At 35.6% G+C, this 24,226-nt stretch overlaps 3 protein-coding genes across 4 annotated transcripts; all 3 read left to right on the top strand.

The window, feature by feature from the left end:
• Window positions 1-661: 661 nt before the first annotated feature.
• On the top strand, window positions 662-1,917 carry LOC149402930 (uncharacterized). The gene has a single exon (XM_089609858.1). The coding sequence runs from the start codon at window positions 698-700 to the stop codon at window positions 1,658-1,660; it is 963 nt and encodes a 320-aa protein (XP_089465984.1). The 5' UTR covers window positions 662-697; the 3' UTR covers window positions 1,661-1,917.
• Window positions 1,918-6,382: 4,465 nt separating this feature from the next.
• Window positions 6,383-9,323, top strand: LOC149402929 (cytochrome P450 CYP749A22-like). 2 transcript variants are annotated; one of them, XM_089610010.1, is made up of 6 exons: window positions 6,383-6,673; window positions 7,235-7,305; window positions 7,366-7,461; window positions 7,542-7,777; window positions 8,153-8,528; window positions 8,626-9,323. In XM_089610010.1, exons 1-6 carry the CDS (start codon window positions 6,385-6,387, stop codon window positions 9,061-9,063), a joined length of 1,506 nt encoding a protein of 501 aa, XP_089466136.1. In that variant the 5' UTR covers window positions 6,383-6,384; the 3' UTR covers window positions 9,064-9,323. The 2 variants fall into 2 exon arrangements, with proteins under 2 accessions (XP_089466136.1, XP_089466135.1); XM_089610009.1 differs by having other exon boundaries at window positions 7,235-7,461.
• Window positions 9,324-11,615: 2,292 nt separating this feature from the next.
• Window positions 11,616-19,960, top strand: LOC149402928 (cytochrome P450 CYP749A22-like). The gene is made up of 11 exons (XM_089608566.1): window positions 11,616-11,904; window positions 13,141-13,367; window positions 13,472-13,695; window positions 13,773-14,142; window positions 14,219-14,626; window positions 17,674-17,901; window positions 18,558-18,821; window positions 18,991-19,148; window positions 19,247-19,312; window positions 19,552-19,630; window positions 19,919-19,960. Exons 1-11 carry the CDS (start codon window positions 11,616-11,618, stop codon window positions 19,958-19,960), a joined length of 2,355 nt encoding a protein of 784 aa, XP_089464692.1.
• The last annotated feature ends 4,266 nt before the right edge of the window (window positions 19,961-24,226 follow it).

The following is a 24,226-nucleotide window of genomic DNA, read 5'->3' as shown; positions in this document are numbered from 1 at the left end:
TTGTCTATTACATATTAAACTTATCGAATCCATGCAATGAAGGCGACGATTACCTGGTCTACTTTTCAAATATGGTAAACTTTTCTATTTATATTTTGTTTTAGTCCTCATTTGACTTTAGACTATTCGGTATAAATCATCATTTAAATTACATATAGTGCATTCTTGAGCGGTGATAGTGCAATTTTCGTTTGCGATAAGGTTCCGAGTACTTCAATACTTGAGTTTCATAATATTGGACATTTTCAAATACTTGACTCGGAAAACTAAAGTTAATTAATAAGACTTTTCCATATACTTAATCAATCAAACTGCATATAGTAAATTATTGAGTGGTGATAGTGCAATTTTCATTTGCGAGAAAGTTCCAAGTACTTTAATGCATGATTGTCATAATTTCGGACATTTTTCAAATACTTTACTCGGAAAACTATATTTAATTAATAAGACTTATAAATAATATATTTCTTAAGAGTATAGAGTTGACCGAGTATATCAATTATTGGTTCAATGTACGCGTATTTTGTGTTATTTCCCTCATAGATGTCATAGTAGATTTATCAGGTAACGTATCTCTCAAGTTGTTTCAGCCTAAAATTCAAAGGTACTAACACCATCACATATTATATAATAGCTTCTCGGTCTCTCATAACATAAAACCAAAACGAATCTTGTATCTCAGTCAGCCACACAAACCATGGAATTATTGTCTTCACCACCAACACCAAAGCCAAAACTCACAACCGTACTCTCGGAATCTCATTGGCTCATCAAGTCCCATCCCCGCCAATTCTCCGCCCTCTTCCTCACCTTCTTCTTCATCCGCCTCCTGTCTCTAATCCCAAGCTTCTCCATCACCGGAGATGGAGATATGATCCCCGGCGGTGACGATAACGGTAATCTCGCCCAGTTCTTGTCAGTCAGGGTGTTCCTGATCAGCCTTGTCTTTAGATTATTCTTTCTCCTCGCCACCATTTCGGTGACCTCCGTCGCGCTCCAGAGCTTCAATGGCAAGTCCGTCTCAAGTCTGAACTCCGTGGCCAAGTCGATCTCCGCCTCGTTCTTCCCTCTCGTCATGACGAATCTCCTCCAACTCGCGATAATCTTCCTGCTGATCCTCGGCTTTGCTTTGATCTTCGGCTGCGTTGTGCTCTCTGCCTTTTTTCTCGGGTTTCACATAGATACCAACAATCCGTTCGTTCTTTTGCTCGGGATGAGCCTGGTTACCCCTTCGACACTGATAGTGATCTATCTGAACTCCGTGAGTTGGGCGTTGGTCACCACAGTCGTGGTGGCCGAGTCGACGTGGGGTTTGGCGGCCTTGAAGCGGAGTAATAGTTTGGTCAAGGGAAACAGATCTCTGGCCATAATCATGTTCCTCGTCTTAGGGGTTTCGTACATTATCATTGACTTTCTTAAATATAAGCCTTTTTATGCCGTGGTTGGTCTGGAAGAGAACAAGAGCTTTGTGGCAATGGCGTTTGTCTCTGTAGCTAGACTGGTCGTGACTTCGATGGTGACGCTATATGAAATCATTGCATACACTCTGTTTTACATGTTTTGCAAGGCGGCTCACGAGGAAGGGCTTAATGGGGATAGTAAGTACGTGAAATTGGCCATTGATGATTGTGAGAAAGTCGGGCAAAAGTTCCAAACTTGATGGTCATGGTCTACTTTAGAGCTCTCTCTCTCTCTCTCTCTTTCTCTCTCTCTCTCTCTCTCTCTCTCTCACACACACACACACACACACACACACACACAAACATCTGTGTGTATTATACCATAAAAGGGTTATTATGGGTTTATGTAGCGGATGTGTAATCATAAATTTGAAATAGAAGAAGCAATTATCTACAAATTCGGATCCTCTTTGTGTGGTAGTCATGTGATAAATAAGGTAATTTGCGAAATGTACTCAAATTGTTACCGATGCATAATTTTCCGTGATATCAGGGTAGTAAGTGCGGTATTTGAAACCTTGCAATCAAGAAATAATCCAAAAATTAATATCCCGCCAATAGTTCATATTTTTAATTAAGGACGCCATGCATTTATTTATATTAAATATATAAATTGGATTGGAATGAGTGTGCAAATAAATCATTAAAATTCAATCCACTAATATATTATAGTGGCGTGAACGGTCCGATCCGATCCGATCTAAAACCGGTCTTTAAATGGGATTGGATAGTTTTAAACGGTTTGAAAATTTTTAGATCGGATTAGAATATTTAAGAACATAAAAAAAAATCTCACCAAACCCTTTTAGATTGGTCCGATCCGGCCTAGATCATTTTAAAACGTTTGACTAGCTTTTATTTTTGTACATAATCAATTATCAAATAGCAAAAAGAATGAAAAAAAAAAAAAAATTAGTATGAATATGAACATATATTAATTAGGGGCAATTAGGTTTTTAAAAATAGTTCAAATTTCATTTTATTAGGAAAATAGCTCACCAAGTCGAAATGAATTAAATTAATTGTTCTAATTAATTAAATTATCACAAAAATCAATTTAACTAACTGAACAATGAATTTAATTAACTTCGGCCTGGTTGACTATTTACCTAATATAATGAAATTTGGACTAAATTCTTAAAATGGGTTCGAAGATTTGCTAGTTGCGACAAATACTTGTATTAATTACGATGTCCAAATCAAATTAGTTCATTTAAATGTCTTAAAATTATTTAAAAAAAATAAAAAAAAAACTTTAAAAATTAAGACCTGTCTGATCTGGTTTAAACTGCGATCTAAAATTTTCAAATCGGATCAGATCGTATTATATCGGTCAAAAAATCGAACCGAACCAAAATAGGCATAACCGTTTTAAACGTGATCGGCGGTTTAAAAAACTTGGTGGTTCGGTCCAATATGAAATTTCTCAGACCTAGTAATCTCTTTAACTGAGTGCCATATTACGTATTTCTCATAATGAATGAATGAATCTCTATACCAAAATCATTATGATATGCTACAAAGTTTGGCTTAAAGTCCTACTTGACGTAGAAACCTATTATTCATATGTAACGCCTGATGAGGCATTATTTATTCTCTAAGCACAAAAGTATTGGTTGTTATAATCCAATTTCATTTTGGGAAAATAACACATTTATACCCTGTGTTTTAGTGAAATGTCGAGTTTAACCCTCGGTTTTCAAAAATGTCGGGTTCATACCCTCTGTTTAACTAAAATGACGAAATTATACCCTGAAATAGACAACAGTGTCACGAATATTCTTTTTATTGACTTTTCATTGACGTTGACTAAAATATTTATATATAAACACCAATTATCTTTATTCATTCGCGCCATATATGTAATTTATTTAAAAACTAAAAAATAAACAACAGTCTCTTAATCGTGAAGAACACAGAAAGATGCAAATGGGTAAACATCGATAGTTGATAGTCATCAAAATCGCATATTCGAACAGAGAATCCAGGATTTAGAGTTACAATTCGAATACGGAATGAAGTAATTTCTTATGAGGTATGAGTTTTATTATTTAATTTCAATTTAAGGCTATTTTTATTTCAAAATTGAGAATTTGGAAGTTAGGGCACTGATTTAGATTTGATTTGGTTTTTCTTATATAAGAGTTAATATCAATGAAATTGAGATTTGTGACGCTGTTATTCATTTTCAGGGTATAATTTCGTCATTTTAATTAAACAAAGGGTATAATTTCGTCATTTTAGTTAAACAGAGGGTATGAACTCGACATTTTTGAAAACCGAGGGTTAAACTCGACATTTCACTAAAACACAGGGTATAAATGTGTTATTTTCCCTTTCATTTTTGTTGTTTGAATTGGGGGGAAATACCATTAAAAGAAGAGAGAAAATAAGATTAAAAAAATGTATAATTAAAATGAGATTCTAATTTTTCGGATAAATCGGATGGAAAATGATAATCTCTTAAATAAAATATTTATTTCGGGATCACGTTTTTGTGTATTTTCCCCTCTCTCTCTCAATTTTTCTTTCTATTTTTCATAAATTCCGAACACAATCTAAAATTTTGATTTTCCCTTTTATTTTTTTTATAATATTTTCAATTTTTTTTTGGTAGTTTTACTGTTCTCATATTTTTCGGGTTCGAAAGAACTTTACTCGATTAACATAAATTCGCATGTCCGTCCATCAGTCCTCGACCTCCTCATCATCGAAAGTTGAGAGTTTTCCATTGCTCCAGAAATCAAAATTTCAAAGAGTACCATCAATAATGATTGCGTAGGGTATTTAATACCCTTTATTTTTTTTATAAAAATTAAAGCAGCAGAATCATCGGATTTATATTCATTTTGTCGTTATTTTTTTTTAATGTGATTTATTTCATCAATATGCATATCTTTATAAAAAGAAAATAATAAAAAAGACTTTGAAGGGTGTACAGACTTTTCTTTAGCTTTTGAATTATATAGACAGAATTTTTTTTCAAGGTGACTGAACATAAATTTATAACATTGTAAGTCGATAATTATTTTAATCATCCAATGAAATAAAATCGATTTAAAGATAACTATTTAGATTATAAGTTGTAATCATTTTTAAAATAAATCATGTGGATAGTTATTTTTTAAACTAATTTAGGGATTTGAAGTTATAATATATAATTATGTTTTTTATGATAAGTTACGCAGGGAAATTATTTTTAAAGAAAATTAGGTTAGGTAAAACCCTTTCTACCTAGCTTCGTTATGTGTGTGTTTATATATATATATATATATATATATATATATATATATATATATATATATATATATATATATTTATACCCCTTTGTATTCAACGTTTTAATAAGACTTATATATAAGAAATTAGTACGCATAAAAATACGACTTATCGTAATCAGGCCGGCTTCAATTTCATTATGGCCTACTTTTCATTATCCTTGTTTTTTTTTTTTTAATAAATTTCATTATCCTTGTTGAATAGTTAAACGATCGTATATATATGGCCTAATTTTCATTGTCCTTGTTGGATAGTTACGTATAAATTTACTTTATAGAGTACTAGCTTCATTAAAAAAAAAAAAAAAAAAAAAAAAAAGAGTACTGGCTTCATTTAAAAAAAGAAAAAATAGAGTACTTGCTTCTAGAAGGAAAGATAAAATTAGAACACACGACGTTACATCGAAAATTAAAGCGTCTCGTCAACCTACAATACTTGAGATACGTCTGTGATTTAAATGACTTTTTCGGATTTGATTAGGATCACTTTTAATATATTAATTCGTATGGCTCTTGCGTCTAGACACACACATTTAGCAAAATAGGAAAACCGGGTAAATTTAGCCCACTAGTTTAATATAAGACATAGGAGCGACATATATGTTATTTACGTATAAAGATGTTACACACTAAAAATAATGTCGACAATATTACTTGTACAAAGGTTTTTCTTTTGCAGTTTTACTCTTCTTATTTGTCCACTTATGGAAATCATTTGCTCAACCACACCACTAAGTTTAGTGTCAAATTACACTATTTCAGTAGAATTTTAGCACCAATTTTTTCTACTCCAATTAGAACAATAAATTTTACGCTAAAAAATATTACTATATACTATTCTGTTATTAATATCAATAAAAATATAATAATGTAATTCGATAACAAAATATAAGCATTGAAAATATAATTTATTTTTTTTTCGTATGCTAAGTACCCATAATTTAGTGTGATGGGGCATTAGAATTTGGTACTTATTATACTGTGTATTTGAAGCGTGAATTGTGCAAATTTTAGTAGTTTGGAATGTAGTTAAAGATGCTCTACTGCGTCTCTAGGTCGTAAAGCTTCAAAATATTAGAAGCTAATTTAGTGAAATTACCATAACACAACATTTTATAAGCCCTTTCAAGAAAAAACAAATCCAAGATATTTATCACGTTTTTTCGTCGTAATTTGACAGTAGAGTTTAATTTATAAATCTAAATCAGACATAGTTCTCTGCAGTGACGGAGCCAGTATAGGCTCAGCAGGGGCTTAAGCCCCCCCTCAAAAATTTTTTTTTGCACTTTTTGCCCATTTTAAAAAAAATTACATTTTTTTCCCTTGAAAATTTATATTTTTGGCCCAATTTTTATAAATTTTTTACAATCAAGCCCCCCCGAGTTTTTTTTTCAAATTAACCCCCCTGATGGGCTTTTCTGGCTCCGTCACTGGTTCTCCGTCACATTCTACACGATATCACTGAAGATATAAAGTGGCAAATGGGACAACATTTATAGTAAGAGAGACAAAAGAAGAAAAATGTCTTAATTTCTAAAAGTCAGGCAATACGCAAACATCATCATGTGCATCATCAAAATGTTGTTATATATAGAGTCCCATTCAGAGCTATGTTATAATCACTGAGTAAAGCAAAGAAAAAAAAAATGAATGAGCTAATGACAATCTTCTTCTCTTCGAGCTTATATCCTATTTCTCTCCTTCTCTTAGTGGTCACCTTGAAGGTCTTCCACAAGCTATGGTGGGCTCCGAATCGGTACCGGCGCTTCATGGAGTCGCAGGGAATCGCAGGACCTTCTTACAAGCTCTTCCATGGAAACAACAAAGATATTCTTAGGATGGAGAGCGAGGCGGCTTCGAAGCCTCTCGCCTCGTCGTCTCATAATATATTTCCCAGGCTTCAGCCTCATGTTCACCTCTGGACTAAACTCTACGGTAATTGCTACTAAGACACTTAATTTATAAATTAATATCTCATTCCCGAGTTTCCTTCCCTTTAAACCTATTTTCTTTTTACTTTTAGTATACTTCTCAATATACTTCTCAATATATCAAAATATATATATTGCTACTTTTACTTTTAGTATACTTCTCAATATATCAAAATAGATATATATAGATATATATATATATAAGGTATAAAGTATGAGTAAAATATATATTTTTTCGTTAGTTAGCAATAGTTTTTATAAATTATATTAAAAAATGATGATTTAGCTAAATAACCAATTTAAAGTTATGATTTCGCAAAATAACCAAAATTTGTCTAAAATGAGTTAAATAGTCAAAATGTACAATAATCTGGTTTCAAACCTTTTTTTTATCATAAGATTAATTTTTTGAAAGTTATAAATTGCTTGTATTAATCGGCTTCTTTGTTAAAAAGTTTATACTGTGACTATTTTGATAATCAATAAGTTTCAAATTACTACTTTGTATAATTTAACATTTTAATTTTGACACGTTTTTTCTTTAATAATGGACGTTGCGCAACAGGAAAGAATTTTATTGTGTGGAAAGGTAGTCAAGCTCAGATGGTGATCACTGACACAGAGTTGGTGAAAGAGGTATTGATTGATAGAAACGGATTGTTTCTCAAACCAAAGCCCACAGGCTATGTGTTTAAGCTCTTTGGCGATGGAATTGGAATGTCAAGAGGTGCAAAGTGGGCAAGGATGAGAAAGTTAGGCAACCATGCATTCCATGCCGAGAGATTGAAAAAAGTACAAGTCCTTCAATCTCTACTTTAAACTATACCAAATATGAATTGAGAGAAATAATATTGTATCTTTGTTCGGAGCAGGATATGATTCCATTGATGCTCTTGAGCTGCGAGGAGATGATGAAGAGACTGAGTCAAAGCGAGGGCAAAGCGGTCGATTTACACAAGGAATTCATGCTCATGAGCTCGGATATTATTTCAAGGGCAGCTTTTGGAAGCAATTACAGAGAAGGGCAGGCGATTTTCGAGTCGTTGGACAAGCTGGCCATTTTAGTGTCAAGAAACAGATTCGGACGGTGGATTTCGGGGGGGATGGGGTAATAATTATTAGGATATATTTATTATCAGAGTCCAGTGGCTATCTTACCATTTTAAACGTTAGAAATTTCTAAATAACCAACGTTTCCTTAATTTTTTGTAAATATAATCACGTAAATCTATTTACGCAGAGTAAATTTCTAATAAATATTTGTAAATAACGTTGATTATGTAATATTTTTTATTATATACGAAATATTTATGGTCACTTAAAAAAAATTTACAAAACGTTGGTTAAAATGCAAATGGTTATGTTTTTTAGGCTTATATCGCTAAATATTTGTTATTATTAATGCAGTTATTCTCTCTAGCTCACAGCATTGAAAATGAATCCAGTGTTTGATTGCTGGGTGTGATATTTTTTTTTTCTTCAGCAAATACCGTGATCACGTAGAATCCGTGAGGCTCGAGAAAACAACGCGCAAATCCGTCGTGGGAATCATCAAGAAAAGAGAGGACAGAGCGATGAAGAACGATGAAGAAGGGTTTGGCGCTGATTTTCTCGGGGTATTGCTTAAGGCCCACCATAACCACCGCGAGAACGAAAAACCGAGGGTTTCGATGGAGCAAATCGTTCAGGAATGTAAGGCTCTTTATATCGCAGGACAAGAAACGACCAGTGCTACGCTTGCTTGGACGATATTCCTTCTGGCGGTGAACCCGAAATGGCAAGAGATCGCGAGAAAGGAAGTGATTGATTTGTTCGGGAAACAGAATGCAACACCAGATGGAATCTCAAAACTCAAAACCGTAAGAAAATCAATTTTGTAAGTTTTTTATTTTTTTTTTTCAAAAACTATTTTAAATATGATCATAATGTAAGTATTTTTGAATATTTTTTAATCAGATGAGCATGATCATAAACGAGTCCCTGAGACTGTATCCCTCGGCTCTTGCGACAATGAGAACCGTCGAGCAAAATGTTAGATTGGGAAAACTCGTTATTCCGGCCGGAACAGATTTTATCATATCGATTCTAGCGATTCACCATGACCCCGAAATATGGGGAGAGGATGTTCATCTTTTCAAACCCGAGAGATTCTCGGAAGGGGTTGCCAAAGCTACCAACGACAACATCGCCGCATTTATTCCCTTTGGACTCGGAGCTCGGAGTTGTCTTGGCCTAAATTTCGCGTTGATCGAAGCCAAGATTGCTCTGGCAATGATATTGCAGCGCTATTCCTTTACGCTGTCATCGAGCTATGTCCACTCGCCACACAATGTTATTCTAATGAAACCTCGGTTTGGAGTTCAGGTGATGTTGAAGCCACTCTCTGAAGATTGATTTTTGCAGGGTCAGAGAGTAACAAGGAAAAGTAATAGCTTCAAATAACAAATTATGCTAGTTTGTTGTCTTCATAATAAGTAGAACAAGTTAACTCAGGTCTTGCTGTATGTACCCATTGCGATACCTCTAAAATAAATAAGAAGCGTTTAAGTGTGTTTTTTTTTAATTGATATTTTTCAATTTAAAATTAGTCTTGGATGTGTTACTTACTGCTTGCCTATGTGAAATTAATAATACAAACATTTAAAATAATTGTTTATAGTTGTTTATAAACGAAAAAAATATAATGCAGAGTAACCCTACCCTGCGCACCACCACGATCGATCTCGTCATTCGAATTCTTCTTGCATCTCTGCTCCGATTAAAATTTATTTTAAAATTTTAATAATTTCAAACATAACAAATTCAAGTTTCTAACAACGTCAAACATAAAAGAATTCAATTTTCCAATAGTTTTCACTTCTTAATAAAATTATAACAATTTCAATTTATAAAAAGCGTCTAACATTCCAAATTTATAATTGGCGGAGATTAACCTGTAATCGGCGTTATGCGAAAAGACCGGTGACGACTCTTATTGTTTAGAAGGTCGGTGACAGCATTTGAGGGAGAAGAAAGAGTTAAAAAGGGGAAAAAAAATTACACTGGGATTTAAGCTAGAATTTATCTGCGAGTTATCGCGGCTAAGTTACGTAGCCGAGTCAAGTCGCTGCTAAATTATTTTAAAACACGAATTTAAACAGTACCAAATGCCTCTATTTTAAGTTGTAGAAATTCGAATTAGCAGCGACTTGTCTTGATTATACGTTGTTATAGCCAGGGTTATAGCGCGTCTTGGCTGTACCATTCGTTGACTAAATCCAATATTTGGTGAAGTTGCTCATGCAGACATTTTACAAGGAGCTTCACATTTGACCTTCCACTCATATTATCTTAGTTAAGTACGAGAAACCTACTTTGGTTGATTAAAATTACAACCAACTTTGTCTTGCATTATTCATCTCATAAGAGTTATGAAATTGTGGATATAGTGATAGAGATTTTGTTCTCCATGGGAAGCAACCGATAGTCACATTGTCAGCTTGTGTAGCCTACTACAACAACCGTTTGTCACATGCAATTTGGTTTAAGGAACTTATTAAAAGAGTTAAAAATTCGACAAGAAGATCCAATGGAGATATGTGTTGATAACAAGTTAGCACTTGCTTTGGGGAAGAATCCCATCTCATATGAAAGAGCAAGCACACCGATACCCGTTAATTACTTAATATGGGAATACATCGACAACCGTTTGTCACATGCAATTTGGTTTAAGGAACTTATTAAAAGAGTTAAAAATTCGACAAGAAGATCCAATGGAGATATGTGTTGATAACAAGTTAGCACTTGCTTTGGGGAAGAATCCCATCTCATATGAAAGAGCAAGCACACCGATACCCGTTAATTACTTAATATGGGAATACATCGCGCGAGAGGAAGAAAGTCAAGTTGGAGTAAGTAGTGTCTTAAAAAGAAGTCGCATACAATCTTCACCAAACCACTCAAATATGAAACTTTCGTGAAGCTAAAATATATAGTTGGAGTCACAAATTGTGTCAAGGGATACTGAAATATAATCTTGATTTTGGTCTTTCGATTGTTAACATATTAGTATACAAGCGGTATGTCTCGCGCATTGCAGCGGAATAATTAATATATTTTAATTTGGAACATTTGAAAAAAAAAATTAATTTTCAAGTTTTTTTTAGACATTTTTATCTTTTTTATGAAAAAAAAATCGGTACGAATGAGTAGTATTTGTGTCTAAGGTCCAATCTCTTCTTTTTTCTAAAAAAAAAAGCATTGTTCATTGAACAGTGATTTTGTCTCTTAAACTTTATATATATATATATATATATATATATATATATATATATATAAGAGTCTTTTAGCTGTATAATCATTTGACTAATGGCGTTTTTGTATAATAACGAACTTTTTGTTAATTTTCTGTAAATAGTCATTTCAACTTATTTACGGTATTCGAAAAGACAAAAAACCCCAAAATAGGCGAGAATGTTTTTGGATTTTTTTATATTTTAAGTGCCTTAAATAAGTTGAGCTGGCTATTTGCAAATAAATTATAAAGGTAGACTATCTAGCAATTCTTAGACTTTCGGTGGCTTATTTGACTAATTTTTTGTATATATATAATATGGTGCCTCTTTGTTTTGAGTAGAAAACTATAAGTCTAACTTTTTTTTTATAGAATGTAGCACTTCTAGAATAGTCTTCTAGTTGGTATATTATCATTAAGTAGGTGGTTTGAACAAAATTCTCTATAATAGATGTTTTCATATGGCACTATAAATAGGAATGTAAACTTAACATTTTCTATCAAACTAAATACAACGTTCTCAATTTAAAAAAAAAAAAGATTATCCAACCACTATCAAGTTTTATATAAAAGCCTCTACTAATTCCAAGCACTTTGTCTAAAACAAAAACTTCCTTCCAAACACCAAGTAGGTAGTCATAGTGGAGCAAAAAATTTAAAGACAGCAGAAAGAATGAGTGAGATCATAACAATCTTCTTGTCTTCGAGCTTATATCCCTTTGCAATCCTTCTCTTAGCCGTCACCTTGAAGATCTTCCACAAGCAATGGTGGGCACCGAATCGGTATAGGCGCTTCATGAATGCGCAGGGAATCACAGGACCTTCTTACAAGCTCTTCCATGGAAACAACAAAGAGATTGCTGAAATGCATAGCGAAGCGGCTTCGAAGCCTCTCAACTCGTCGTCTAACAACATATTGCCCAGGCTTCAGCCTCATGTTCACCGCTGGACTAAACTCTACGGTAATAACTAGAACACATCGTTCATTAATATCTGGTTTACGAGTTTCCTTCCCCTTAAATCTATTTTCATTTTACGTTTAGTAGTTCTCAATATTTTATATGTGTAATAATATAATAATTGGTCACTGGCCCTTAACTTTTGCTCTTACTTATGTATCACTGAAATCATATATTTTTATATTTTTATGTTAAAAACATAAATAAAAAAAATGGAGGATTTAAAAACCGGGGGAACCGGACGGGAACCGGTCCGGTTCCCCCTTTTTGGAGCTCCCCGGCACCGGAACCACCAAAACCGGAACTTTCCGGTGGTTTCGGGGAAACCGCCGCGACCCAGACCATTTTTGCCAGCTTTCCGACCGGATCCCGCCGTCTCGCCCAGTTCCCGACGCGACGAAGGCCAAATCTTCCCAGATCCCGCCGGTAACCCCTTTCCCGGTCCACTTCCCAGCCAAATTTTATTTTTTGATGATTTTGAGTTTAAAACTTGAAATTTCTTGATAATTTTTGAAGATTAAGTATAAATTGATAGTTGTGAACTTAAATGTAGTGTTGATTTAAGGTTTGTGTTCATGATTCTAATTTTTTGTAATTAATCCGAATTATTTGGTAATTTTTTGATTATTTAGTGATGATTAAGGTTATGATGAAGTGGTTTATTGGTTTATGAAGATATTTTGTGACTTGTTTTTAATTTTAGAAATTTTGTGTTGATGTTTGTAATTTTTTTGGATTTAATCCAAATTATTTGATAATTTTGTGATTAGTTAGTGATGATTAAGGTTATGATGAACTTGTTTATTAATTTATGAAGAAATTTTGTGACTTGTTTTATCCTACGTACTTTGTATGTTTTTTTATATATTTCTTTTCTGAATTCCCCTCGGTAAATACCGGTATTTGACGGTATTCCTCTACGGTAACGGTAAGTTCAACGGTACCGGTTTCCTTTTTTTTTCTCGCTTCCCCCGGTATTCCTTTACGGTACGGGCGGTTACCAGTAAATTCGAAGGCTCGGAACGGTAACGGTAACGGTATTTCGATCCTTGGTATAAAGTAAAGGAAGAATTTTTTTTTTTTTTTTAATAAGTTAAGTACCTCACTCTTGTATATTGTAAAATTAGTACCGATAAGATTTAATTTTTGTTTTAATAAATTTGACCATTTGAAAAATTGATTTCATACTTAAAAAAATATTGATTTCTACTTATTTGTTATGTAAACGTTGTGCAACAGGAAAGACTTTTATCAAGTGGAGTGGTAGTCAAGCTCAGATCATGGTGACTGACCCAGAGTTGGTAAAAGAGGTATTGATCGATCGACATGGAGTGTTTCTAAAACCAAAGTTCTCAGCGTTCGTGCTTAAGATCCTTGGAGACGGAATCGGAGCGTCAAGAGGTGCAAAGTGGGCCAAGATGAGGAAACTAGCCAACCATGCTTTCCGTGCAGAGAGATTGAAGAATGTAAGTTCTTCAAGCTCTACTATAAACTAACAAATATGATTTTTTTTTTTTTTTTTTTTTGGGTAAATGGATTGAGAAAAAAATGGGATGTTCATTTGGGGCAGGATATGAGTGCATTGATGATTTCGAGCTGCGAGGATATGATGAACAGATTGAGACAAAGTGAGGGCAAAGTGGTCGATATGGACAAGGAATTCACGCTCTTGACTTCGGATGTGATTTCAAAGGCAGCCTTTGGAAGCAATTACCGAGAAGGGCGAGAGATTTTCGAAACGTTGGACAAGTTGGCCGTTTTAACACAAAGGAACCGGTGGATTCCGGGGATGAGGTAAATAATAATCATTATTCTCAACTTTGAAAATGAATCCAGCCTTTCATTGTTGGGTGTGATATTTTTATTTTCAGCAAATATCGCGACCGCGTTGAATCGGTGGAGCTCGAGAAAAGAGTGTGCGAATCCATCAGGGGAATCGTAAAGAAAAGAGAGGAAAAGGTGATGAGCGAAGGAGAAGGGTTCGGTGATGATTATCTCGGGGTATTGCTCAAGGCCCACCACCACGCCGATGACGAAAAGAAGAAAGTTTCGATAGAGCAAATCGTCGAGGAATGCAAGACGATTTATGTAGCTGGACAAGAAACGACCAACGCGTCGCTCGCTTGGACTATATTCCTTTTAGCGGTGAACCCGAGCTGGCAAGAGAAGGCGAGAAAGGAAGTGTTGGATTTGTTCGGGAAACAGAACCCGACTGCAGAGGGACTCTCAAAGCTCAAAATCGTAAGAAAATCAATTTCGTATTTTTCGACTAATGGAAATTTAAGTTTTTTTTTAATTATTTTTCTCTTTAATCCAGCTGAGCATGATCATCAACGAGTCCCTAAGACTTTATCCGTCGGTTCCTTGGGCCCCAAGAGTTGTTGAGCAAAATGTTAGGTTGGGAAAACTCGATATTCCAGCTGGAACAGAGGTCCTAGTATCGGTTCTAGCGCCTCATCACGACCCCGAAATTTGGGGAGATGATGTGCATCTTTTCAAACCGGAAAGATTCTCGGAAGGTATTGCCAAAGCTACAAAGGACAACATCGGCGCTTATATTCCCTTTGGACTTGGACCTCGGATTTGCCTAGGCCTAAGTTTCGCGTTGAACGAAGCCAAGATTGCTCTCGCTATGATTTTGCAGCGCTACACCTTCACGCTGTCCCCGAGCCATGTCCACTCGCCACATTATCTCATCACATTGAAACCTCAGTTTGGAGTTCAAGTGATACCGAAGCCACTTGAAGCTTGATTTGTGATGTCTGATGAAAAGGCTAATTTTTTCTGAGAGTGACAAGGCAAGTAATAGCTTGAGATAGCAAATTATGCTAGTTTGTTGAGATCATACCAAGTCAATTAAAATGTATGTAGTGTTTATGTAGTATTTACCCAGAGTGGAACCTCTAAAATAAATAACAAGCGTTTAATTGCGTGTTTTTGGAGAATATTTCTCAATTTAAAATTATGGTTATATTAAAAGACTTGCATTTATTTTCAATTTCATAGATTAAAATAATTGTTGATTGTCTACAGTCTTATTTTAATAGAAAATCTTTAAAGGTTAATCATGGTATAATGATTTTTAATTTATTATATATAAAGATATCTTGAACAAATATAAAAGCAAAGCAAACAGAAAAAGAAAACGCCTTAAAACGGAACACTTGCAAAATGCAGCACTAAACAAATTAAGCAGAGAAAAAGATTACTAAAATGTATTTATAATTTATGTCTTCAGGGCACTTTAGTTAAATAGTAAATTATTTTATTAGGAGTCATAAAAAACCAGCCAAAAATTTATTGTAAAACAAAATATGCATAAATCATTGTAAACCACTTTACTCATCAGACGGTGCGATTCCATCCTCCATGCCTCTCCATCAGGGTTCAGCACAATTCCTTTGTGTTGGTGTTGCGTAATTTTCGCAAACGCAAGTGCACGTGATCGTAAAAATCGTAATTCGTAAAAGGAGTCGATTCCATGAGGATTAAGTTAAATTTAAGGTAATTTAGCAAAATAACCGACTTAAACATTGAAAATTATTAAATAGCCAAGGTTTGATAAATATTAAGTAAATAACCATTTTTATATATTTACAAACGTAAATATCAAGTAAATAGCCACTTTCATATTAAGTCACGTCATCATTTATGGCTATTTACCTAATATTTACAAAACTTTGGCTATTTAGCAATACCAAACGTTTAAATTGACTACTTTTCTATTTTTTTGTTAAATTTAAAGACACAAATTTTGACTAGCACGAAGAAAACTTAAGAGGGAAAAGGGACTATGGCTTCACGAGTTCACTCTACGGTTCGGATTCATGGAAATTACGCAAGATTTTTATCATTCATACTTTGCTAATCACACTCACGTTAATCATGTTACCGAATCTCTCTCGAGCATCTAGCAACCTAAACTTGTGCCGGAATTTTATCTTTCGATCTCAACTCCTAAAAAGCACGGCAATCATTAAATACAATAACATACACACAATTCTATATTAATACAAATTAGGCACACTAACAACCTAATATTTCTCAACCATTAAATCGAAATTAAAGTTCATGCATAAGGTAGCTAAGCTTATGCAAGAATTCGGCACATATTTGAATTAAACGAAGCAATTAGAATAATAACAATTCTTCAATATTATAATAAGGAATCCATCACTGTTTCATGAACTCGCTACACCATAGTCCTTAAGGGATTTAGTGCATGGTGACGAGAAGAACAGACATAAGAAACGAGGAAGAAATAATCAAAAGCAAATAAATGAACGACATAATTTTCATTAATAAAAACTGGAGTTCAAGAGATTAAAGGAAGAAGAATAAAACTGTGAATCGATGATGAACGGAATTGATGATGGCGGCTCTCTAATCTATATCTCTCCAAAGCTCTCAAAATTCAAGCAAAAACAAAAGGGAAAACTAAATTAATCTTAAGGCGATGTTTTTAGGTCATATGAGCCCTATTTATATCATTTGAGGCTATTTTCGGAGCCATCTAGGTCTTTAAGTGAGATCCAAAGGCCAAGATTTGTGCATATGGAACTCTTGTATGTACACACTCAACCACAACACTTTTCTTCACAAATAAGTGTATTATCCAACACACTTTGAGCATCAATTTCTTACTCAACTTAGCTCCAATTTTGGAAAATAAATATCCTATATCACTACTACAAATACAGTCTTTCGGTGCGGATGACTTTTAGGTGCGAATTTTCGCACCTAAAAGTCGCACCAAAAAAGACTTTCGGGTGCGAAAAGTCGCAAATTCGCACCAAAAAAGACTTTCGGGTGCGAAAAATCGCATCCAAAAGATATTGAAGCAACTAAAAACTTTTGCTGATTTTTTTAAATTTAGGTGCGAAAAATCGCACCCAAAAGTTTATTAATACCTTTGGGTGTGACAAAGTCGCACCCAAAAGTCCAAAACATTTCGTCTAAAAAATCAGCGGGATTTTGTTCCCTCTTATTTCACTTCTAAAATTTCACTTCCAAAAAATTACTTCTTGCGAAAAGAAAAGAAATCAAGAAAGAAAAGAAAGAAGAGAGAAAGGGAAAGAGAGAGACCGAGAGAAGGAGAGAGAGAGCCGAGAGAAGGAGAGAGAGGAAGAGAGCGAGGGAGTGAGCGACGGGGGTGAGCTCACGGAGGAGGAGGAAGCTCGACCAACAGCAAGCCACCGAGACCCGAAACCATCTCGAGCGCGCGCGTCTCAGCCGAGAAGAGGAGGACGCCGTGAGCCGCCGAGGACGCCGGACCGAGAGGAGACGCCGGAAAACGAGGCTGAGAGTACCGGATGGTTGGTTTCACAGCCATAAAGGTGAGAATTTGTTTCTCCCAAATTTGTTTCTTCTTCTTCGTCTTTTCTTTCACCCGCGTCCTAAAGTCGTACTTTTTCTTTCACGAATCGAGCTTTCGAACGTCCGATTTTTTCAATCTCTGTATGTCGAGACCCTATTCACCCATTCGAATTTCAATTCAACTTTTTTAGCGCTCTTGGATTTGTATTCATATTGTTAGCAAGTTTCTACATGATCGAACCGATATGCGTACGCTGAAATCATATATCAGGGTTCAAGAATGAAAATAGAAATGACAAGGATTTTTAGGATTTTTTTTTTTAATTCACCTGAACTTCCTGATGATACATATCCACGAAAATGACTTTGTTATTGGATTTTTATTTGACTTTCTCATTTCAAAGTCAGCTAAATTCACCGACCTTGGTTTTTGTATTTTTCATTGGTTTATTGTAGCACTGTGTTGAAGTTGTTTCGATGGACGATAATAACTGGACGCCTATACAAGTTGGAGAACCACTGGCTATGGATTACACCGGAGATTGGCGAACACTGTTGCAGTCCGATTATCGGAAGCAGTTCGTCAACAAGATTGGCCACGAGTCACCGAAGCACGCCAACCATGAGTCACCTCCAGGAAAAGGACGAGAGAGCACCAGGAACAAGAAATTTCACGAAATCAAGGTAAGAAAAGTTCTTACCCGAAATGGATTTTTGAAAAAATTAAGGATCTTAGTTTGGATTTGTGGCTTTTGATTTCTGAGCTTGGGTTGTGGAATTTAAGTGAGTTTGAGCTCGTTTTGGTGCTCGGATTTTATTGCTTGTGCTCGGATACGTGAGTTTGAATCGATTTTAAGTTCGCTGTGAATAGCCTCTGTAAATTGACGTGGTCAGATCAGTACCGATTTAATTTGGATTTGTTGATATTTTTCCTGGAAAGTAGACATTATGGGCTTTCTAAAATGACCAAGAACGTGTAAATCCGTTGAGATTTGAGTGAGTTATGAATTTTTGAAACAGGGTTTTAAAGCTGGGAATTCTGAGCGTGTGTTTGAATTTTTGGCCGAAAATTGGAAAAAAATTAGGGTCGAGGAATTATGATTTGGGGCTTTTAATTTATGAGATTAGTTTGATGATTCTGGAGTGTTTTGTGGCTTGTTTGGTGTTTGGGTTTCGATCGACAAGCTTCGTTTTGTATTAAAACGATTTTTGGACGAATTTTTGATGTTTTTGTTACTCTTGGCCAATCAACGACTACTGCTCGCCCTACGTATCAATTGAATCAATGAGTTTCAATTGAATCAATTTGCTGACAGTTCAGATTCTGTTACTGCTTCTAGGGGAGAACGAGAATGGATGTGGATGACCCCAATCCAGAAACAGCATTGCCTTCTACCTCGTCTTCTTTTGTGCAGAGGCACGGAAATGGCATCAACTACAGTCCCTATTCCAGCCAATTCCAACAGGGTTCAGGAAGTTCTCAGCTCAAGATACCCGATTTAAACACTCCGGCAAACTTTCAGTGGCTCAAGCTCAAGGATTCTTTCCAGTCTATCACTCCGTCGGGACTAGCTATATCAAGGAAAAGGCAGGTTCATTCACAGGTCAGTTCTCGTTTGATATAAACTAGCTATGATTAGAACGATCTACAAAAGTTGTGGAGTATCTGTACTTTTAGACTGATTCATTGCTTCGCATAACAAGACTTGTAAATCAGTTCGTTAATATTCTAATTTTTTCTGTTCTCGTGATTTTTTTTACATTTTGCTGCAGTTCAATGACTTGCAAGAGTGTTACCTGCTAAGGCGACGAAATTTGCATACGAAATCACAAAAATGGGAAGATTCCAAATATAATATTTCGAATAGAGGCGGATATAGTGCAGGTCTTGTAGATTTTCAATCTGTTTTAACTACCTTCACAAAATATAGGTACGGACTTCCACAATATATGAATTACCCAAGCGTTATAGAATCCTATCCGACATGCTTGCTTATAATTCTTTTTCTTATTTTCTTGCTCCGGTTAGTCGATTAAAAGTCATTGCTGAACTGAGAGAAGGCGATCTTTTCAACGCTGCTAACATTGTGTCCAGGTGAGTCAAAATGCATCTCTTGCTGTGTCATGTTTGTTCCGCGGATGATGATCCTTTCAGGTCAGAAATTTTTTGCTAGAATGTTAGTTACATTTCTTTGAAGTAAAACTCTTCGTGCCATTAAACTTTTTTACATGGACTCATTTTTAGCACACCACATATGAATTTAATGCCATTAATGGTCGTTTTTTACTCTGCCTGTTTCATCATTTGGAAAACCACGATTATATACGCTGCAGTATAGAATTTGATCGTGATGATGAACTATTTGCCACTGCTGGAGTTTCACGGCTCATCAAGGTCTTTGAATTTTCCACGGTTAGCATCAAAACTTAGTTTGAGAGTCATAGTCTGTCAAATTCAGTACAAAATCCTTAAACATTGAAAGCCATGTCAATTCGTGGCTCCAATGATGTGCTACGCCGTAGTGTTGGGTTTGATAAACATTATTACCTGAATTGGCCATCCAGCTTATCATTTATCAGATACAAGAGTTTCGAAGAGGATTTTATACAATAACACCAAGATATGTACAGTCACAGATTGTTTTTTTATGTTTCAATGGAATCAATTTGATGACAATTAAGATTCTGTTACTGCTTCCAGGTGGTTAATGAACCAGCTGATATTCTTTACAACGAGCAATAGTTTGTGGGACTTATTTTATTGACTAGCACTTGGATTTGAGTTGCATGTTGTTTTTCAAATTACTTATATTGTTGGGATTGATGGATATTATCTTTATATGCTTTGTGTGCCTCCCATTATGGGACGAGCCAAAGTTAGACTTATATTGTTGGGATATGATATTAAAAAAGTTTGAGGCTGAAGATCTCTTGTTCATACGTATGTTGAGGATGTGTTTCAAAGTTTGAGGTTGAATGTATTTAATTGCTTTTTATTTTTATAAATAAATTAAGAATTGAAGTCACTTTTAAATCAGGTGACAACTAAAGCATGTTTTTCCAAAGATTTAAAGTCACTTTATAATAGAGTGACGTCTAAAGCACTATTTCTTGTCATAGCGGGAAAGTATTGGGTGCGACAAACGAATGCTCTTTTACCCGCCTTTTCCATGGATTTTGGTGACATTTTGGGTGCGACTTTAGGTGCGGAAAGTCGCACCTAAATGTCGCACCCGAAAGTCAAGACTTTTGGGTGCGACTTTTCGCACCCAAGACTTTTAGGTGCGGACTTTCGGGTGTGGAAAAGTCGCACCCAAAGTCGCACCTAATGATATCTTTGGGTGCGAAAATTGACTTTTGGGTGCGAAAAAAGTCGCACCCAAAGGTCTTTTTGTACTAGTGTATTATACCCCTCGCTACGAGGATTACAAATATACTTGAATTATCCAATTCCGTTGAGTAGACCTCACTCAAATCTTAGCCACAAATCATACATATACAATGTATTAAATGCTCTTTAATACTAATATTCCAACCGAATGTCCGGGGTTAAGGAACCCCGAGGAATTCCAGGAACACCGAACATTCATAGAGAGGTCTTCCCCGGGTCTCGTGTTCTTTTGCTAGACTCGGCTTTATGGAAGTCATGCAAGATCAGTGGGTGCTCATATGGGTTTCTAGAATAGTTTGGCGATGGATAGTTGCAGTGTTAGTGGAGGGTTGATCCTTTTCTGGAACAATGATTAGGTAGTGGAAGTGAAAAGTTTCTCTACATGGCACATTGACTCTATAGTCCAACATCAGCTGAACAAGAAGTAGAGGTTTACCTATTTTTACGGGAATCCGGTCACTAGTCAAAGAAAGCATACGTTAAAGCTACTTCGTCGTCTCAACAAAATCATGAATCTCCCGTGGTGTTGTGTGGGTGACTTCAATGAAATCCTTTCTTTCAAAGATAAATTGGGAGGCTCAGATCGTCCTAGAGTGTGGATTGCAAGATTTGCCTTTCTCGGGCGATCAATGGACCTGGGATAATGGGCAATCTAAGCCAAAAAAATATTCATGAAAGATTGGACTATGTGGTTATCAATGAAAAATGGGCCAATCTCATGTCCAAATCCTTATAGATCCCAAGCGGGTTTATCGAGCTCATAAACCTTGTTAATTACGATTGGAGCCCTGGTGGCAGAAAGAAAAGGAGTGTCAATATATATATCATTCAGAGTTCGTGGGGGTGATAATGACTCACCCTCTTCTATTTCTGTGCTTTATCAAAGATTGTCATCTTGTGGACACTCCCTTCAATGATGGAGCTTCAGCAGGTTCAATTATCTCTCTCGCCGAATTACAGAAAGGCTCAATAAGCTCCAGTAGGGAGACATATAAGCGCACTCGGTTGACAATATTAGAATGGAGGATTTCTAGCGGAACCGGTCTCGGATTTGGTGGCCAACACATGCTTTTTCCATACGAAAGCATCAGAGAGAAAGAAAAAGAACCAAATTCGAGAATTAGAAGATGATTTTTGTAATTGGCACACTAGCCAAGAGGAGATCACGAAGGTAGTGGAAAATTATTTTTAGAATATTTTCCCGTCCTCCAATCCCGGTGCTCTAACTTAGAGCATGCTTTGGAGGCTATTGATTCTCGTATTGATGACTGGACCAGAATCGAGATGGAGAAGTCATTCACCCATGAAGAAATGAAGGCCACAATATTTGAAATGGGTGTTAAAATATCTCCAAGGCCTAACGGATTTCACGTCTCTTTTTTCGAGAAAATGTGGGGCATTATGGAGCAGCATGTGACTTCGGTCTGTCTCTCGATCCTCAACGGTGAAGCATCGGCTCGAGAACTAAACAGTACGACGGTGGTTCTTATACCAACGACTAAGAATCCGACTAAGATGGGTGACCTTCGATCTATTAGTCTTTGTAATGCGATTTATAAATTGTTACAAAGTCTATCGCCAACCGTCTCAAGGCCTTCCTTAACCCTATTATCTCCCAGGTCTAGAGCGTGTTCATCCCCGATCGTCTGATACATGATACTATTACTGTGGCTTATGAGGTGATGCACTTACTCCTTAAACAAACCAAGGGCACCCGAGGTTGAGCGAGCTTGAAACTCGATATGTCCAAAGCATATGATCGTGATGAGTAGAGCTATTTGGAGAAAATAATGAAGACGATAGGATTTCATGAAAGGTATCAACATGTTATTATGGATTGTATACCGACTTCTTCCTACTCATTTGCGATAAATGGGCAGATACAAGGGCGAGTCACTCCTCAACGGGGACTAAGACAAGGCAATCCCATGTCCCCGTAGCTATTCTTATTGTGTGCAGATGGGTTCTCGTCACTGATCTGGAAGGCAGAGCGGGAAAAGAGGCTAACTGGATTTGCTTGTACTCTTAGAGGCACGCGAGTTAGTCATCTTCTCTTCACTGATGATTCTATGTATTTCTGTCGGGCTACGCTAAGGGAGATCAATACGATCGATTGAATTCTGTAGATTTATACAGTGGCATCGAAACAAATGATCAATTACCAGAAATCTAAAATGTACTTCACTCCCAATGTTGATAGCGATCGTAAATCGGGCCTGGCTCAATTGTCGGGAATCATCAGCATCGAGGCTCCAGATACCTATCTTGTCCTCCCTAATTTTTTGGTCGAAGCAAGATACAAATTTCGCTCAATCCGCGGTAAAGTTTGGTCTCGTCTCTCGTTGTGAAAGGGGTGGCTTTTTTCTCAAGAAGGGAGATAGACGTTAATCAAAGCCATGGCATTAGCTCTTTCGACTTATGCGATGAGTATATTTCGAATTTTTGCATTGATATGTGGAGAAATGGCAGAAATCTGTTGCGATATTTTTGTACGCAAGAGCATGTGTCGCCCAAGTAATATAGATTTGTAATTAAAGATGTCGTACCCTCGAGGACTAAGCTTAGTCAATAATTTAATTGAATCGAACTTAAAGATAGAGAGGAAGAATAATCACTAATTTAAACGAAAAATAAAGGAAGCAAAAAGAAGATGGTTTACGATTATGCGAATGTAAGGACTATGACTTTACAATTCTATCTGATGGTTTAGATTTACAGAAATAACGCACAATTTAAACATTCATAATCTGCCAGTCACATTCATAATAATAATATTACTAAATATCTCTCAAGTATCTAGTAACCTTAATCTATGCTGAAATTTTATCTCTCGATCTCAAATCCTATAAACAAGGCAAGCATTAAACACAAGAACGCTTAAACGACTCAGTAACAGCCTAGCTATCTCCAGCCTATGAATGTATTACACTAATTCAATTAAAAAACACAATCAACCTAATCTTTCTCAAGCATCAATTCAATATAAAATTCATGAACGAGGTAGGTAATCACATTCAAGCATTAAGAATAGAATTGAATTAAGCAAAACAATATAGAATGAATAAATACTTCAATAAAGTGAATTTGAATCCATAACCATGTTCAAGACTCGCTACACAATAGCCCTTATGGGTATTAGTTCTTGGCGTCAAGAGAAACAAAAACACAAAACAAACTAAAGCAAACCATGAAAACTAAATTAAAATAGAATAAATTAACAAAAAATTGGCTACGTAAGCCACCTAAACTATATGAATTGTATATTAGTCAACCTTTGGTAAATAAGTTGTAAATAGCCAACTTGCATACGTGGCAGCCTATTAACTACCTAAAATATATGTTTGGTTGTGTTAAATAAGGCTTTTATTAATCTGTTAATAAGTTTACTTGGCTATTTACAAGAAATTAATCAAAGGTGGGCTATATCTCAATCCACTATATCCGTGTGGCTATATAACTTAATAACCCATAAATTAAAGGGAATTCCAAGTAATAGAGATAGAATGAAAAAAAACGCTGAATCATGGTTGTCAATCGCGACGAACGGTGACATTTTTCTCTGGTTGCTTTTATCTCCCAAGTAGCCAAACAACCTAAGAAAAAGTACGAATAAAAGAT

This window comes from Urtica dioica, chromosome 3 (assembly GCF_054948205.1).
Source record: "Urtica dioica subsp. dioica isolate 48M chromosome 3, U.dioica_male_clone48M_v1_H2, whole genome shotgun sequence".
NCBI lineage: Eukaryota > Viridiplantae > Streptophyta > Magnoliopsida > Rosales > Urticaceae > Urtica > Urtica dioica.
The sequence above is the reverse complement of the archived record's forward strand: the minus strand, read 5'-3'. Positions and strand labels throughout refer to the sequence as shown.